At 43.5% G+C, this 18,447-nt stretch overlaps 1 protein-coding gene across 8 annotated transcripts in view; it reads right to left on the bottom strand.

The window, feature by feature from the left end:
* The window catches only part of CNOT3 (CCR4-NOT transcription complex subunit 3), a 57,035-nt gene that overhangs the window by 20,323 nt on the left and 18,265 nt on the right, over positions 1-18,447 (bottom strand). For 4 of the 8 annotated variants that reach the window (XM_044281689.1, XM_044281692.1, XM_044281693.1 and 1 more), the window contains exons 3-8: positions 9,127-9,157; positions 8,952-9,014; positions 8,656-8,730; positions 7,314-7,381; positions 2,918-2,992; positions 2,588-2,677 (exon numbers count right to left, since the gene is read on the bottom strand). In XM_044281689.1, coding sequence (XP_044137624.1) covers positions 2,588-2,677; positions 2,918-2,992; positions 7,314-7,381; positions 8,656-8,680 — 258 coding nt within the window. In that variant the 5' untranslated portion in view covers positions 8,681-8,730; positions 8,952-9,014; positions 9,127-9,157. The remainder of the gene's footprint in view (positions 1-2,587; positions 2,678-2,917; positions 2,993-7,313; positions 7,382-8,655; positions 8,731-8,951; positions 9,015-9,126; positions 9,158-18,447) is intronic. The other 4 variants (XM_044281691.1, XM_044281688.1, XM_044281690.1 and 1 more) reach the window with 2 other exon arrangements.

Genomic DNA, 18,447 nt, shown 5'->3' on the forward strand with positions numbered 1-18,447 from the left:
ACCTTCCGTTTTTTTTTTTGCGGACCCATTGAAATGAATGGTTCCGCATACGGTCCGCAAAAAAAAAAAAAAAAAAAAAAAAAAAAAAACAGAGCGGACACGGAATGAAAATACATTAGTGTGCATGAGGCCTTAGGAGTATTCCCAGAGGCATTTCTCCCAGAAATCAGTCAATACAACTATGTCATGAGAAAGAGTAGACACAAGCTTAAATACTGGAAAAAAGGAATGAATGAGGGAGCAGTGCGACCATTACCCCAAAATCGCAAATAATCCAACACTGCTGGATTTGTGTGTGATTCTGGAGTCACTGTTGCAGTAAACACAAGTCACACTGTGTGACCCCATTCATTTCTATGGCTGTCGTGCTACACTGCGGTACTTGGACGCGCGACACAATGCGCCCAAAATAACCGTGTAGCCGTACCCTTATGAAAAGTCTGTCTGCGCCAGCCTGCAGGGACACACCACTTTTCCAAGGGGAATGTTAATACCAAGTGGCAAACCTAGAAGAGGGGCAATGCAGTGTTAGGCCTCATGCACACGACCGTTGTGTGCATCCGCGTCCGTTCCGTCATTTTTCACAGTTTAGCGGAGGTCCCATTCATTTCTATGGAGCTGTGAAAAAAAACTGATAGTCCTCAGTTTTTTCTCCGCGTCCGTGATTCCAGTCCATCAAAAAAATATAACCTATCCTATTCTTGTCGGAGGACGGACCCATTCAAGTCAATGGGTCCGTCCAAAAAAAAACGGATGCACAACTGGTATGTCATCCGTGTCCCCGTCCGTTTTTTTTCTTTTCTACAAGACCTTGGTGCAATAAAATTACACTTTTCATTAACCTTCCTCCCCCCGTCAGACAAAAAAAAAAGGAAGACACAAGGAAACACAACTGAAGCAAAATCGGACACGGACCACTGAAGCCAAATCACTGACAGTGAAAAAACAGTGTCATGTGCATGAGGCCTTATGGGAATAGATGCTCCAGCATGTTATTTTAAGGGGAATAAAAATCTTTAGTAAAACGGACAAGTCCGGAGAGGTGGAACCCTTTAACATAATGTATGTGCTGCACAAGGACTATATTCAAGAATTGGTTTCCCACTTTCAGACAAAGCGTATAAAATGCTTAGATCACTTTACACTAACAAAAGCTAACTAACTAGGGGCAGTGGACTAAATCCACCAATTTATCAAATAAAAAAGTCAAACCTTACGAGCAAGGAAGCACCACTATGAAAATGCTTCTCTTGCAGCAATACTTCAGAGTCAAAGGGTGTGCCCTCTCAGTAGAGCCCCTTACATTTGGCCATGCTGAATATGCCACAAGAACTTTACCAGCAAAAATATGTCCAAATATCTCATGGGTAAGATATGAAGTTGTCAAACACTGCCTCAAGCAAAGCTTAAGACAGTCCTTGATCTCTATATTTTTACACTCACGCTGGGTTCCCACCTGAGCGTTTTACAGCGCGTTCCTACGCGCTGTAAAACGCACAACAGGCAAGAACCAATGATTCCCTATGGGAAGGGTTCACACCTGGGCGTTTTACAGCGCGTACGATCGCGCTGTAAAACGCCCGACGCTCAAACAAGTACAGGAGCTTTTTTTGGCGCGTTTGACGCGCGTTTGGGCCATAGACTCTTTGGACAACACTGCTGTCAATCACCCAAACGCGCGTTCACTATTAAAAAAAAACGCGCATAAAACGCGCGACAAAAACGCGCATAGAAACGCGCGTTTGAGAAACGCCTAGGTGTGAACCCAGCGTCAGGGTTTATCAGAAGCCTGTCTTGGGTGTATGCTGATGGTACAAAACGATATGTAGTGAACAGATAGGATCACTGAATCCCAAACTTTATAATATTCAGTCATAAAAGGGGAATTCCACACTTTGATGCCATCCTTTATAATCAAGTACGAATAGGAGATACTACTGCCAACTAGGTACCGTTGTGACTACACCCTAAAAAAGGGTTATTCGCATGAAGACACCCCGTCATTGTGCCCAAAAAAGGGCATATGGACGTCACAGTTTCCCCACTTAGGATACACTATGAGCAACTAAGTCAGCTATTCAATAGACATTTATGGCTGGCTGCATGTTCCCCTGAGGTAACAGCTAATTGCAGGAGTTAGACCCACTGGGGCACATTTACTAAGGCACTTGCGACTATTTTAAATCATAAAATTGTCGCAAGTCCTATTTTTTTTTATTGGCTGTGCAACAATAGTCATACGGCCGGTTTTATGCCGTGTCCACCAGTTGGGCGTGACGGGTGTCAGGGCTGGCATAGTTTTTATGCCTGGCGCAAGGACTGACACAGATGCGCCTAATTTATGTCAAGGCACACAGCACACCTCAGAATTAGACAAATCTAACAGCAGAGCAAGAAGGAAACCAGCATAAAAAGGCGGTCTTAGTAAATGTACTACCACTGTCTTTAGAGATAAGACAACTGAATGCAGATATCTTCCGTGGTACAATATCAGAGGCCTTCCTCCTGTCTAAACTCTGGCCTACATAGTCAATCTCGATCAACACAAAGTGTACGCAGCTTGACTTACGACACCATGGTTTTTTACCGTTTCTATTAGTTTTCGATTTTCAATAAGCTGCCTCTTGTCTTTGATCTCATTGGATGCCACCCATGTCTTTATTTGGTCCCGCAATCTCTGCAACAGGAAAACATTAGCACAGATTTTACACTATGTAACCAACAATGCTAGAATCTGGCCCCATTCATAGAAGCATTCATATGATGTTGACTGCCTAGAAGATTTAAAACCATTTGATGGCCAGTGATATATCAGTGACCACCTTACCACATGGAAGATCTCAATTTCCTCAGATGGAGATGAAGCATTTGTGCATCAATTACAAAATGTACGGTCTACTCAGTAGACGAAACCAACCTGTAGCTTCTTAATCTCCTTCTTCAAGTCTGCTTCGTATTTCTCTTTCTGATTGGCATTTGCTGCATTATGTAACTAAGTAAGAGAAAACAAAAATAAAAAAATATTGGTCTACAAAGTTATGGTCTCAAGGGCCTTTTTTCATTTTTGGCTTCTTCACATTCAGTCACACATCATTTTTTTAATCTATGGCCTTGAGGTTTTTTGCAGGAGTTTCGGAATGGTTAGGCGACATGTCCGGGGTCAATGCAATTCCACTTCAATTATATAAATGCAAATAATGTTGAATTTTTTTCTGCTATGTGCCAATGGGGTTTGGAGAAGAGAACCACATTCACTATTGTCCACTGCACTCATGTGGACCAGGTACAAAGGTAAAACATTTCTCCATTTCTGTGCAGCTCCCAGCCACACTGATAAATCACCATTACCTCTTCCACCCTTTATTTCCCAAAGGGAATGTCAATCTGCAGGCTCCAGTGTGGAAGATGTAATTAACTACTACTACACTACAGACTGTCTAGAGTGCCTTGAAAAATTATTCATACCCCTTGAACATTTTTCATGTTACACCCAGAAACTTAAAAGGGGATGTCTCACTTCAGCAAATAGCATTTATTATGTAGTTAAAGTTAATACAAGGCACTTACTAATGTATTGTTATTCTCCATATAGTCTCCTTTGCTGGCTGGATTAATTTTTCCATCACCTTATACACTGCCCGTTTCCATGGTTACGACCACCCTGCAATCCATCGGCGGTGGCCGTGCTTGCACACTATAGGAAAAAGCACCAGCCTATGTGCGCTCCCATGGTCCTGGCCACTAGAGAGGCCGGCACTTTTTCCTATAGTGTGCAAGCACGACCACTACTGATGTATTGTAGGGTGGATGTAACCATGGAAATGAGCAGTGTATAATGTGATGGAAAAATGAATGAAGCCAAAGGAGGCAATAAGGATAATAACAATACATTAGTAAGTGCCTTGTATTAACTTTCTCCACATGATAAATGCTACTTGATACTAAATGTATTTTACTGGGATTTAATTTCAAGTACGGTATGTGTGAAGTGAAAAGAAAATGAGACATGGTTTTCTATTTAACAAATGATAGTCTAAAAAGTCTGGCGTGCATTTATATTCAGCCCCCTGTACTCTGATACCCCTAAATAAAATCTAGTGTGACCAATTGCCTTCAGAAGTCACCTGATTAGTAAATGTCTGTATGTACTTTATTATTCGTATAACTACAGCTGTTCTGTGAAGGCCTCAGATTTGTTAAGAGAACATTAGTGATTAATCAGCATCATGAAAACCAAGGAACACACCAGACAGGTCAGGAATAAAGTTGTGGAGAAGTGTAAAGCATGGTTAGGCTATAAAAAAAAATATCCCAAGCTCTCAACATCACACAGAGCACTGTTCAATCCATCATCCAAAAATGGAAGGAGTATGGCACAACTGCAAACCTACCAATACATGGCCGTCTACCTAAACTGACAGCCCAAGCAAGGACAGCACTAATTAGAGAAGCAGCCAAGAGGCCCATGGTCACTCTAGAGGAGCTGCAGAGATCGACAGCTCAGGTGGGAGAATCTGTCCACAGGACAACTACTAGTCGTGTACCCCACAAAGCTGGCCTTTATGGAAGAGTGACAAGAAAAAAGCTATTTTAGAAAGCAAGCCATAAGAAGTCCCATTTGCAGTTTGCCACAAGCCATGTAGGGGACACCACAAATATGAGGAAGAAGGTGCTCTGGTCACATGAGACCAAAGTTTAACTTTTTTGGCCTAAATGCACAATGCTAAGTGTGGCGGAAAACTAACACTGCACATCACCCAGAACACACCATCCCCACTGTAAAACATGGTGGTGGTAGCATCATGTTGTAGGGAGGCTTTTCTTAAGTAGGGACAGGAAAGCTGGTCAAAGCTGATAGGAATATGGATGGAGCTAAATACAGGGCAATCCCGGTGGAAAACCTGTTAGGCCCCTTGCAGACAAGTGTTCTACATGCTGCGAGTCCGCAGCACAGCTCCCGGACTGAACTCCCAGCGCTGCCGGGGGTCACATAGAATTATATTGCTTATGATGCAATGTAACCCTTACAGTTCTGGAATGTATTGGATAACACTGGCAGCATTATGTCACCGTTATTCAATGCATTCCAAAACTGTAAGGGTTACATAGCTTAATAAATCAATATAATGTTATGTGACCCCGGCAGCGCTGGGAGTTCAGGTCGGGAGCTGCGCTGCGGACTCGCTGCGGGAGGAACTCTGGTCTGCAAGGGACCTTAGAGGCTGCAAAAGACTTGAAATTGGGGCGGAGGTTCTCCTTCCAGCAGGACAACAACCCTAAACATAAAGCCGGAGCTACAACGGAATGGTTTAGAATAGATCAAAGCATATTCATGTGTTAGAATGGTCCAGTCAATGTCCAGACTTAAATCCTATTGAGAATCTGTGGCAAGACTTGAAAATTGCTGTTCATAGACACTCTCCAGTCCTATCTGAGATATTTTGCAAGGAAGAATGCACAACAATTTCAGCCTCTAGATGTGCAAAGCTGGTAGAGACATACCCCAAAAGACTGGGGTTGCAGAGAAAGGTGGACCTACATAGTACTGACTCAGAGGGGGCTGAATACAAATGCACACCACACTTTTCAAATTATTATTTATTACAAATTCTGAAAACCATGTGTCATTTTATTTTCAGTTCACACATACTTGCCACTTTGTGTTAGTCTATCACAGGGATCAGCAACTGCCAGGACTCCAGCTGTTCTGAAACTACAATTCCCAGAATCCTCCTTTCACTTCTGTGGAAGTTACAAGAACAGCCGAGTAAGTTTACATGCTGGGAGTTATAGTTTTACAGCAGCTGAAGTGCAGAAGGTTGCTTATCCCTGGTCTATCACATAAAATCCCAATAAAATAACGTGATTTTTTTTTTTTTAAAGTTCAAGCAGTATAAATACTTTTCCAAGGCACTGTGTATGAACTATCACTTTCTACTGGCTTTTCATTAAATCCCAGCATCTTCTGTCCTGTCAAGGAAAGATAGTTTGGTCGGTACTTAGGGCAGGTTCACACTTCACACTTCTGTTTAACTGATCTTGCAGGCTGTTCATACAGAGAACACCCTGCCCGAGCTCACTGGTGGAGCCTAGCCAGAAAATGCTGCTCACTGCTGGATCCCATTGACTATAATGGGATCCGGCCGCTTTCCGGCATGAGCGCCGGGTTTTCGACCCGACAATAAACGGTGCATGCAGTGGTTTTTGTCCAGCTGCTTTCTGGCACTCATACCATAAAGTGTCCGGGTTCCCACCAGATCCCATTATAGTCAATGGAGTCAGCACTGAATAGCGGTACCCAATTAAGGCCTATTTCACACTTGCGCTGTTTTGCTCCGGCAGAGGATCTCAACTCTGGGGGGAAAAAAAAAAAAAAAAAAAAGTTTCCGTTAAATCCTCAAGCATTCTGAGTGGACAGAGATCCGTTCAGGATGCATCAGGATGTATTCTGTTCCGGCAGCATTCCGTTTTGTGACCGGACACAAAACCGCTGCAAGCTGAGGTTGTGTGTCCGGTTATAAAAACTGATCCATTACTGAAAACAAGGAGCCTAAAAAAAACTGATCAGTCACCCACTGACATTCAATGTATTTAGCAATGGATCTGTTTTTTCCGTTTTTAATTTCGCACAACCACATCCTAACTAAACGGATGCATCCTGATGTGCAAAATCAAAACTGATCTATTTAATTCCGGTATTAACAACGCAAGTGCAAAAGAAGCCTTAGTCGGATCCAGGGAACTCGGGCAGAATGTTCACTCCTGGAACAGCCTGCCAGATCAGTTATAGCAACAGCTGTAGAATGTGATTCAGCTCACCTGTCTGGTGCATAAGAGAAAGTCCCATTCAATAGTCCAAATAGGGCTTTTTATTTGAAAACTTGCTTAAAATCACAGTACAGCATAATGCGCGGATCAGTTACGCATCCTTTGCACTGCCAATTCCCCCATCTCTGCTGTACGCTCTTCCACTCAAGTCCCGATTGGATGTGCCCCCCCCCCAAGTCTTACCGCTCAGCTGCATATACTGTACATGCAGCTGATTGGAAGAGAAAGACCCTGTAGTCAGTGTGAGTGCAGAGGAGACAGCAGGATCGGCGACACAACTGGGGGGCAGATACTGATCAAACTCTATTCCCACAACAAGGCAGCGGATGTTGGGATTTTATGAAATGCCCGGAGAACCCTTTAAACATATTTTACAGCTCTCTAATGCAATCAATGTATTTAATGAGGCAAAAAAATTGCTCTCTCGGTCCAGTGCTACTATAAAAAGCAGTCTAATAAAGCAGGAAACAAATATAGAAATATACCTTTTGCCAAATGTCTTCAAACTGCTCCACCCCTTCTGACACCTTTTTCAAACAGCGATCAATCTCTCCTGGAAGTGGTGTAATAGATCAATGATTCTGGCAAAAGGACTGAAGTCTAACAAATAACATCACTAAAACATGCCGAACCCTCAAAGACATAGTTATTACCTTGATGCTAGCACAAATAACACAAAGTCACAGGCATTTGGAAACGCCCCCAGTATTGGGTTGCTTACAGTCCAAAATGACTCTTCAGTAGGAGCACCGTCTTCCATAAACCTTGTTGACCAGCTGTCACTGGTGAGGAAGCCGCTTCCAGCCATACTGATATTTTCCCAGCAGCAGAAGGCCTTCTGCACATGAACGTGTGCGCCCCGTAAAATGCAGACCATAATGCACGAACAGCGTCCATAGGGCAGCCACAGCGGATCCATTCACTTTAATGGCTCCGTGAACCGACCATTCCCCAAAAAGATAGGACATGTTCTATCTTTTTGCGGAACAGAAGTATGGGGCGAAACCCAACGGAAGCACCATTCCGCATCTCTGGATTTGCAGACCCATTGAAGTGAATGGGTCCACATCCGTGATGCGGAATGCACACGGAACGGTGTCCGTGTATTGCGGATCCGCAAATGCGGTCCACAATACGGCAACAGGAAGCACACGTTCGTGTGCAGGAGGCTGAACTCACAGACAAGGCGTTATCAGAGCATGCAAGCAGGGGACCATCCTCAATCGGGGCTTTTTTTTTATTTTTATAACAATCTTTCTAATGTACACCCCCCCCCCCCCCCTCTCTTTCTTTTTGTAGCCTTTGGCATGATAATGGCTAACAGATTAAAAAAACAAAAACAAAAACCACATACAACTGTTGCCAAATTGCGTGTAATGGATTCCTACCGATCTCATGACAATGCATGTGTTAAGGCAATGACAAGCGTTTGTATAAAATCCATCAGTGCTGCATAAGGGCTCAAGCACATAAACTTGTGCCACCCAAAGGGGAACTGCAAATTGCGGTCCCCAATGCACCATCCGCTTGGCCTGCACTGAAGGATGCAGACCCCTTCAACTTGGACAGGTGCGCGATTTGTCCACAAACATGATGTATTTTTTTGCAGTGCAGAGGCATGGCCTGAAATGCCACGGACCCGTATCTTCTGGATTGCGGATCCATTCAAGTGATTGCAATACGGGCACGGTCGGCATATGTTTGTGTGCATGAGCCCTAAATTGCATAAAACTGAACAACTTATGTCCATCAATATGTCAGCTAGCTTATCTCATGGAGCAATATAGCAGTGCAGAAGACGCACTAGCCATGGATCCAGTGACTTACCCTGTAGTTTTCTCTTATCCGCCATATTTCCTTCACTAGAGATGGGTTTTCGTCATACTTTACAAAGGCAGGATGCTGTGAAATAAAAGATACACCTTTTAAGGCAATTTACTGGCTTACAGGTAAGCATGCATTTCACATAGAGCACTTATGGGCCAGGAACTGCAATGCTGACATTCATTCTGACATTTACAGCAGGGCTGTAATTCTAATGTTAATAAAAGGATTCACTCTGCAAATCACTGACATGTCCAGATCCTGAACACTGGCTGGATCTTGGCTTCTCTGCTTTTTACCTTTGCACTTGCCCAAAGCCGAGTGACTTGATCACACAGACCTGAGAGATACCCGATGATAGCCTAACAAAAAGAGAGAGACAAGGATCCTACTTAGCTTTCCTTCCATAATAACTGGATACTTTTCATTGTGCGTGAGACTGGGGAGTAGGAACACCTGCTGGGATATACCTACCTACTTAGCAGGCAGGATCCTACACTTGAAGCTGCAAGCAAGAGAAAATAGCTATCAGCTGAGGTCATTTCTGGTTACTAAGATTCTGCCATAGAAGAGCTGTACGTGAACCTGAAAGGCCTCTTGCACACGACTGTCAGTTTTGCGCTCCGCTACCTGTGGATCTGGTCCGTGTGCCGTCCGCATTTTTTTTTTTTTTGCAGACTCACTTGCCCACTGGAAAAAAAAAAAGCCATGGCAAAACTCATGCACACAACCGTTGTTGTGTTCCGTTCTGCAAAATGGGGGTTCCGTTTTTGTTTCTGTGTGTCTTCCTTTATTTTTGGAGGATCACCAGACATGAAGGAAAGTAAAAAGAAAATCTAAGACAGGTTCGCCATGCAAATGATAGGAAAAAAAAACAGGCGCGGATGACAATCTTGTGTGCCTCCGTGTTTTTAGCTGTCCCATTGACTTGAATGGGTCCGCGAACAGTTTTCCGCGAAAATAATAGGACAGGTTATATTTTTTTGACGGACTGGAACCATGGATCACGGATGACAAACGGTGCATTAGCCGAGTTTTCAACGGACCCATTAAAAGTCAATGGGTCCGCAGAAAACCACGAAAAACGGACACAAAATAAAACAACGGCCGTGTGCATGAGGCCTAAAGCTCATGATTTCAATGGGCCAAAAACTGCATTGTAAAACGGCAGAACTCCCAACATCCCCTGTAAACACACCCTTAGGCCTCATGCACACGACTGGGTTTTTCTTCAGTATTTTTTGCTATGGGCCCATGTACACATCTGCCTTTTCTGGCCACCCTGCAAATTATAGAACATTTCCTATGCTTGTCCATTTTGCGGACAAAAATGGTCATTTCTATAAATCGGACTGAGAAAACTGCGGAATGAACATGGGAGGTATATTTTGCAGATCTGTGGTTTGTGTGCAGGAGGCGTTCGGGTAACTAGTTAAACGCTGCACAGAAGAAAAGAGCGGTCTGCAATGCACAGACACCGGCCATGTGCACTCTGTATTGCGGTGTGGACCTGAATGGGTCCGCAATCTGCAAGATACGGCGAAAGACAGAATGTGTTCTATCTTTTTGCGGTGCGGAGATACGGGCCTGAAAGTCTACAGAAGGGCTGCAAAGTACTTCCGATCCATGCCTCCGCTCCGCAAAAGACAGATAAAGTCCTATCTTCAGTTGTATGCTGCGGATTGCTGACCCATTCAAGTCAATGGGTCTGCATCCACAGCATGGTATTCACACGGCCAGTGCCCGTATATTGCGGACCTGCCGTTTACAGTCAGGCACTGAGCCCTTACACTTGCTACAACAATACGTTATATTCTTGCAATTTTGATGCCTTGACATGATATTTTTTTTTATAAGAAGTTGTTTGCCGATTACTTTTTTCTTATGGAGAAATCTATAGTAAAATGCTTGAAAAATGCCCAAAACAGTACCATGCTGAGATTTCAAAAAATGTGAAAGGACCAAAAAACAACACAAAACTGTCATAAAATGCAACAAAAATGCTGTTTGTAGAAAGTTTTATATTTTTCTATTGCCCAACATATAACATCTGGGTGCAGTGTTTTTTTTTTTTTTTTTTTCTTGAAGTAGCAAAAAAAAAAAAAAAGACATTTTTGGGAAAAACAAAAGAAAAAACATCTGTGAAACCACCCACATGGGGGCTTATACTCCCAAGCGCCCTTTTTAACCGGCCATGCAACAATATCTAGTCACATGGCCAGTTTTACGCTGTGCCTGACAGTTGAACAGAGAGGGGGAAAATGTACTAACATTTATGCCTGTAAACAGAAGTAAATGTTAGTGAAAAACTATGAAAAACCAGCGCACGCCTTGTCATAGATTAGGCAAACCTAACGGCAGCACAGGAGGGAAAGTAGGGCCGGCGTTATAAAACAAATAAAAGGTCTTAGTAAATGTGCCCCAGTATGTTTTTTTTTTTTTAAATCAGGGGTAGGCAACCTCCGGCACTCCAGCTGTTGTGAAACTACAACTCCCAGCATGCATACTTGCTCTGCTCTTCTAGGAACTCACATAGAAATGAATGGAGCCTGCTGGGAATTGTAGTTTCGAAACAGCTGGAGTGCCAAAGTTTGCGGATCCCTGTTTTAAAGGGAACCTGTCACCTCCAAAAACCATCTGAAGCCGCCAGCAGTACCTGAGAGTAGCCAGCAGCATGTTTCTGACGATTGTTTTGTTCCTGAAGGCTGATGCGGCAAAAGCTCCTTGCTTCAAGTCACGGTAACGGCGCCCCCTTCCCTGCCCCTTTGCTGTGACTGACAGTGCTTATGCAGAGTGTTCGGCAAAGCCAACCGAACTGCCGGCTGTCAGTCACAGCGAAGGGGCGCGGTTACCGTGACTTGAAGCAAGGAGGCCGCTGCCCTCTTCACTTCAAGCATGTGTGGAGAAGTGCGCCGGGAGGGGATAAAGGAACGTGTTCTGAGCTGCCGTATCGGCCTTCAGGAAGAAAATTATCGTCGGAAACACGCTGTTGGCTACTGTCAGGTACTGCTGGCGGCGTGGGATGGTTTTTGGAGGTGACAGGTTCCCTTTCAATGTATTCAAAAACGCTGGTGTACGTTTAGACAGGCTATCCACATCAGATTTATCACATTGGCTCAGGCTGGACGATAAACGTGGTGCAGGGACAGACACCTTTCTCTGACTTTGTAATTTCCTATTGGCTTACATGTAACATCTGGACGCAGAGGGGGTCATTTACAAAGACAAGCGTTTTATGCCCATCTTTTTCTCCCCTCTGCGCTGCCGCAGGATTTGGCCGATTTATGACGAGGCATGAGTCTCCTCATAAACTAGGTGCACCCTCGGCAGTCCTTGCGCCAGGCATAGAAACTACGCCAGCCCCTGACTGGAGTAGTTTTCTGCCAATATTTACTCCTGTTTTTAGGTATACAGGTTTGTAAATGTGCTGAGGCCAAAGTTCTGGCTCCAGGGATGCCCCTGACACTGAAAATTTACGTGAAATTAAAAGCGCCTGTGCAAAAAAAAAAAAATTATAATAATTCTATATTCCCACGAACGTTAGAAAAAAAAAAACTATTTTTATGCCAAAAACTGGCCCCTACATTAACAATAAATAAACCTGTGAAACCACCCATAGGGAGCTGCAAGAATATGTTTTTTTTAGGGCTCATGCAAACGAAACGTATTTTCTATCCGCTTCCGTTCAGGTTTTTTTGCGGACCATATGCGGAACCATTAACTTCAATGGGTCCACAAAAACAACAGAAGGTACTCTGTGTGCACTCAGTTTCCGTATTTCCGTTCCGCAAAAAAAAAAAAAAAGCCAGAAAAGAACACCACCAAAACCGCAGGTGGCAAAAACACAAATCAAAAAACACTTGGTTAGGCCTCATGAACACGACAGTTGTTTTTTGCGTCAGCAAATTGTGCGTCCGCAAAAAAAAACTAAAAACTATGCAGCATCTTTTTTTTTGTAGGATCCATTTTTTCCCCACAGATCCCTTGTAATAAATGCCTATCCTTGTTCGCAAATGTGAAAAAAGTAGGACATGCACAATTTTTTTTGCTGAAGGGAAACACGGACAATGGACGCGGAACACAAACGGATGAACTATCAGCATTATTTTGCTGACCCATTGAAATGAATGGGTCCCCATCCTATCCGCAAAAAAAAAAAACGGAACGCTGTGCATGAGGCCTTATTTTGCCATTTTTTAAGTGGTAAAAAAAGGCCAAATTAATGATTATGTATGTAAGCACCCTAAGGGCCCCTACAGACACAAATTTGCTCTGGCGTTTTTGTCACTGGAAAAACACCATAGAAATTGCTTGCGTTTTTCCCCATACAGCAAGCTTTACAAAAACACCAAAAGCCTCAGCATGCTGCATTTCAAGAAAAATAAACAAAAATGCCACCAATTACTAAACAACCCACCTGCGTGGATATTTCTCATCCACTATCAGCTAACATCTGGAGCTGTTGATTTCAATGCAAATACTGTACCAAAAACCGCTAGTATCACACAGCTTTTATTCTGGCAATTTTAAGGGCTTGCCCAGTTTCTCGTGGTGCTTTTTGCTGGGGGGTTTTTTCCTAGCATTTTTTTTTGTCAAAAAACATTTGCTCCAGATGTTGCATGGAAGTCTACGGAAAATATTAAACTGAGGACAAAATAGTGTTTTTTGTGATGGAGTTTTTTCACCCTTGAGGTGCTCTGAGTCTGGCATTTTCCTCCCTATTCAGGAAATAGGTTTTACTTTGCACAGTAAGTTTTTCCAAATTTTCCAGTGTCCCTTCTGTAATCAATAGGGATTCAGACATAAAATATAATAGGAAACAACAAAACTTTGTTATAAATGTGTAACTTCTGAAACAGTACTCGTGTGGTTACAAATGCAGGTGACCAGACCTACAATTAGGCAATAAAGTAGAATGTTCTCTCCCCGTCCAATGTCCCCAGATCAGAGTATTAGTTCCACCTAGAATGGTACCTCAATATGAAGAGTCAAACAGCCTAGCATAAACATGATCATTGTGCTATCCCACAATGACCTGAGGTTCTTTGATATGAAAAAAGATGTTTAGATATATATTAGTGGTTACCTTGAGTTAAAGGGATATTCCACTGCAAAGTAAAAGCTTTTCCCTGGACTGGACATTCTAAGAATACTGTATTTTTTGAAACATTAGACACACTTATTCTCCTCAATCTTGTGCCGTCATCTTCTGGTGCGTCTAACGGACTAGATGCCGGCGTTAGAAGCAGGAGATTCTGAGCTCAGTTATTAGTTGACTGTTCAGTGTGCAAATACACAGCAGAGTAAATGTGTGCAGTGTCTGCCCTGGCAGGACCCTTGTAGCCAAGTGCCCCCTCCAAACTGTGCATGGGACAGATCCATGTCAGCAACTCCAGACTGCTACTGCTACTAGTGACTGGGTAAGCTTAGGAGGCAAGGCTGTCCCTAATAATGATAGTGCACCATGGCTGGCATAGTCAGGGCTAGGGTTGTTGCGGGTATCGAAAAATCGATACTTTTTTACAAGTATCGATTCGGTACTGTGATTTGCACTTTTTCGATACTGGGCTGCGCAGCCTATTATCTCCTATGACACAACATGGCGCTCCGCCAGAAAGACAGTGGAGAAGGCGGGAGGGAGAAGGCGAGAGGGAGAAGGCGAGAGGGAGAAGGAGGGAGGGAGAAGGAGGGAGGGATTCCCTCCCTCCTATGACGCTGCCGCCGCTGAGCCCAATGGAGTAAGCGGGCTCTGAAGATGCCTGCACCACTTCCACCAATGACTGTGCGTTTAATTAAAGGAGGAGGAGGGACGGGGGAGGTAATAAACTGCTGCGCCCCGCCGTCTGAGACGAGTGAGCGCTGAGCTCAGCGAACGGCACCAGCGGCAGCAGAGCAGCCTCCTCCTCCGTCCTGACTCCTAACTGAGTCACTCACGCTTGTCATGTGTACTCCTCTGAGTCCTCCCAGCGTCGGCCCGAGCCCCAGAGTCAGTGAGACAGTGAGACTGAGCACTGAAAAGCAGCCAGCCCAGCATAGCAGGTACCTAGCCTAGCCCACAGCCAGACCCAGTGCAGGAGTGATGATTAGCCTGCCTCAAAATAAAGGCAGGCAAAAAACATATCTATAAGAAAGACAGCCTGCAAGATTTGGGGTTAATGTGACTCATTAACCCCAATCTTGCCAGTACCCATGTTTTAAACATGATGGGGGGTCACTTATTTTTAATGTCAGGCTGGGCACATGCTTTTGGAGTCTTTGGAATGGACCCCATGTGCCTCACATTAATAGTAAGTGACCCCCAAAGTACCATCTAACATAATAGGCAACATAGGGTTAATGTGAGTTGCAGAATACAGGTCATTATTAATATGAGGCACATAGATTGAATTCATAAGACTGTGCTGCCAAATAGCAAGTGACTGTTGTAGCTCATACATTAACCCCATGTTGACCATTATGCAAGAATATGGATATACTTGATGATAGGGTTATTTCGTTATTATGAGGCACATTGGGGGGTTTGTCACCAGAAACGGTTGGACCTGTGCAATTGTTCATCACAATCACAATTACCCTATGATGTAACGTGGCCCCAGCACCACAATGTATATCATGTAGCAGCTGACCTCACAGCCTCTTACAACCCCAATCTGTGTTGATTTTTGTGAAGCCCATTCCCCCTCCCCAACCACCACCACCCCCACCCCACCTAGTGAATGAGGTGTGGTTTAAAGGGGTTCTGCACTTTCATTTAACTGATGATCTATCCTCTGGATAGATCATCAGCTTCTGATCGGCGGGGGTCCGACACCCGGGACCCCCGCCGATCAGCTGTTTGAGAAGGCAGCGGCACTCCAGCAGCGCCACGGCTTTATCACTGTTTACTGCCGGCCCAGTGACATCACAAATAGCGTGGGCGGGGCTAAGCTCTTCACTTGAATGGAGCTTAGCCCCGCCCACGCTAGTTGATACTAGTCGTGAGGTGACGTCAGTGGGCGGGCGGTAAACAGTCAAACAGTGATAAGGCCGTGGCGCTGCTGGAGTGCCGCTGCCTTCTCAAACAGCTGATCGGTGGGTGTCCCGGGTGTCCGACCCCCACCAATCAGAAGCTGATGATCTATCCAGAGGATAGTTAAATAAAAGTGCAGAATCCCTGTAAGCCATTGAAAAATATGCCTAATTTTTTTTCACAACTAGAACCACACTGACCAACCTAAAATCATGTGGCCATTGTGCCACAAGCAAATCACTATGAAGTTGAGAGACACTGTGAACAATGCACTGTAATCAAAAGGCTTTTTTGTGTTTTTATTTTATTTTCGCGTGGTATCGAATGGTATCGAGTATCGCAATACTTTTTCATGGTATCGAAATCGAATCAAAATTTTGGTATCGCAACAACTCTAGTCAGGGCGCATTATGACTGCTAATGTGATGAGCCACTGTGTTTGGCATAGGGCATAGCGGCTGGCAAAGTAATGGGCATTGCGGCTGGCATCGGTAATGGGCACTGTGGCTGGCAATGTTATGAGGCATTGGCTTTTGTACTGTGTCTGTACCATATCAACTGTATATCCCCCATACGATATATATAGTAAAAATAGCATTTTCTATTTTTACATTTCTAATTGTGGGTGCGTCTTATGGTCTGATTTCTCGCCCATTCCATTGGGGGACACAAAATACAGTAAATAACAGAATTTATACTTACCTCGTCCCTATCCCATGCCATTCTGATGGTGCCAGTGTCGCCACTTCTCTCTACTTTCTGCTCCTCTCTCAACACAGCAGTACATGGCCGGGGATTGCCATTCAGCCAATCATTGTCGGCCGGATCATCGTTGCAACGATAAAGAGCATTCAGAGTCGTTTCTTGCTGTGCAGAGAAGTCAACAGGAAGTGGAGAGAAGTAGGCCCCGGGCACCACTGAAATAGCAGCGGCAGGGAATGGGCAAGGTAACTATACAGGGAATAGGATCCAGTGTGTAAATAAAATCTAAAAATGTATTAAAGTAAATTCATTAAAAAACACACATCACCTCCTACACATTGCTGACATGTTTTGACTGTTTTCTACTGATTCAAGCGAGTGTGCTGGAATTTTATTTATGGAACATTATTTCCCCTGCACTGGAATATGTATTTAAAAAAACCTTCATTAAGTTTTAGCCTGCAATCTTCATTCCTTTATTATTTTTTAGACCCCATGATATTCGGTTAATAACCAGTGCCTAGTTTCAGACATTTCTTAAGTGTATGTGCTCCTCCTAGTAATACATGTTGGATGTGAGATCTGTGTGTCCAGGATGCTGCTGTCTTCTTCAGCTTGCATGTATCAGTACAGCTAAATTCTTGAACTGATTTCTCCTTCTACAGGTCATGAGAGATCTCCTCTCCACTGAGCTGGTAGCTATTGATGATGTGGAGTGTGCAATTCCCCCTCACTCTGCAACCTATGTGGGTTCTCTCCTCTTGCTGTACGCTGATACACAGCAAGACCCAACTAGCACTGGTATTTCATGTAGAATATTAACGGGATTTATTGTTTTTAAAGTATGCACTTATCCATATGCAAATGAACTGTTAAGTGCTCCAAGAGCAGGCCAGAGGCCCCCTGTGCACTACAGCTCTACTGCTTTCCTCTGACAGACTACCCCTCTCCATCTTGACAGGGCCAGGCTTCTGTTGTATAGTCATCTCTCCTGATCCTAAAATCACAAGTTTGTGCAATTCCTTGCATCATCTGTACATGAACAGTTCAACACTGCATCCTGGCCTGCAGATAAAACTACTGTACATGTGTCCCTGTCAGGGTGGATTTGATTTAAATCACTAGTCAGTAAGGCTTGATTTAAATCATAGTTTTCTACATAAAGACTAATTCTTGCTGGTATAACTTAGAATATGCAAGTAGATGAAGATTTTTAGAATAACAACTTTTCATATTAGTTTGATTAGGTTGATTCTGTATTCATAGGTTTGTAGAAGTTAGGATTAAGGTCTTTTTCTCAGCTCTGTTATAACATTTTTGCTGTGAAGAAGAGGCATGTGATCTCTGCTGAGTCAAATTCAGTTTTGAGAACTGCAAAAGTAAACCAAGCATCTGTGATAATATCTTGTAGGCAGAGAAACTGCCCAATAATCTTACAAAAACCTCTGGAAGAGCATGACATTGTGAATGGATTAATGGAATTTATTTACCAAAAAATTTAAACATATACAGCCTTATTCTACATAATTAAAAAACTAATCTATATTTCATGATGGAATAACCTTTGGATGGTAATATATTTTCCTCAAAAAGCATTTTATATTAAAAAAAAACCTATTTAAATAAAATAAAAAAATCAGATTAAAAAATCATTGATTTTTATCCACCCTGGTCCCTGTTGTAATAAATGCTACAGGCACGGGATTTCAGGGCCAGACAAGATGATGATACAGAAGCCTGTCCCTGTTAATCAAGAAGGAGAGGGATAGGTTGCCAGAGGAAAACAGTGAAACTAGAGTGCCCAGAGGGTCTTGAACCTGCCTTCAGTGCACTTAACAGCTCATTTGCATATGAATAAATACTTATTTTTTGGCAATGCAGAATCAGATGACCCAATAAAGGTATGAGTACATTAGGCTGAGCCAGCCCTACCTGGCATTCTGCTTGGTTTAAAAAGACTGCTGATGAAATGATTCCCTTTGATAGAAGTTTAACAGCCTAAGGCCTCATGCACACAAACGTATTTATGGTCTGCATCCGATCCACACTTTTTGCGGGTTGGATGCGGACCCATTCACTTCAAT

This window comes from Bufo gargarizans, chromosome 2, assembly GCF_014858855.1.
Source record: "Bufo gargarizans isolate SCDJY-AF-19 chromosome 2, ASM1485885v1, whole genome shotgun sequence".
Classification (NCBI taxonomy): domain Eukaryota; kingdom Metazoa; phylum Chordata; class Amphibia; order Anura; family Bufonidae; genus Bufo; species Bufo gargarizans.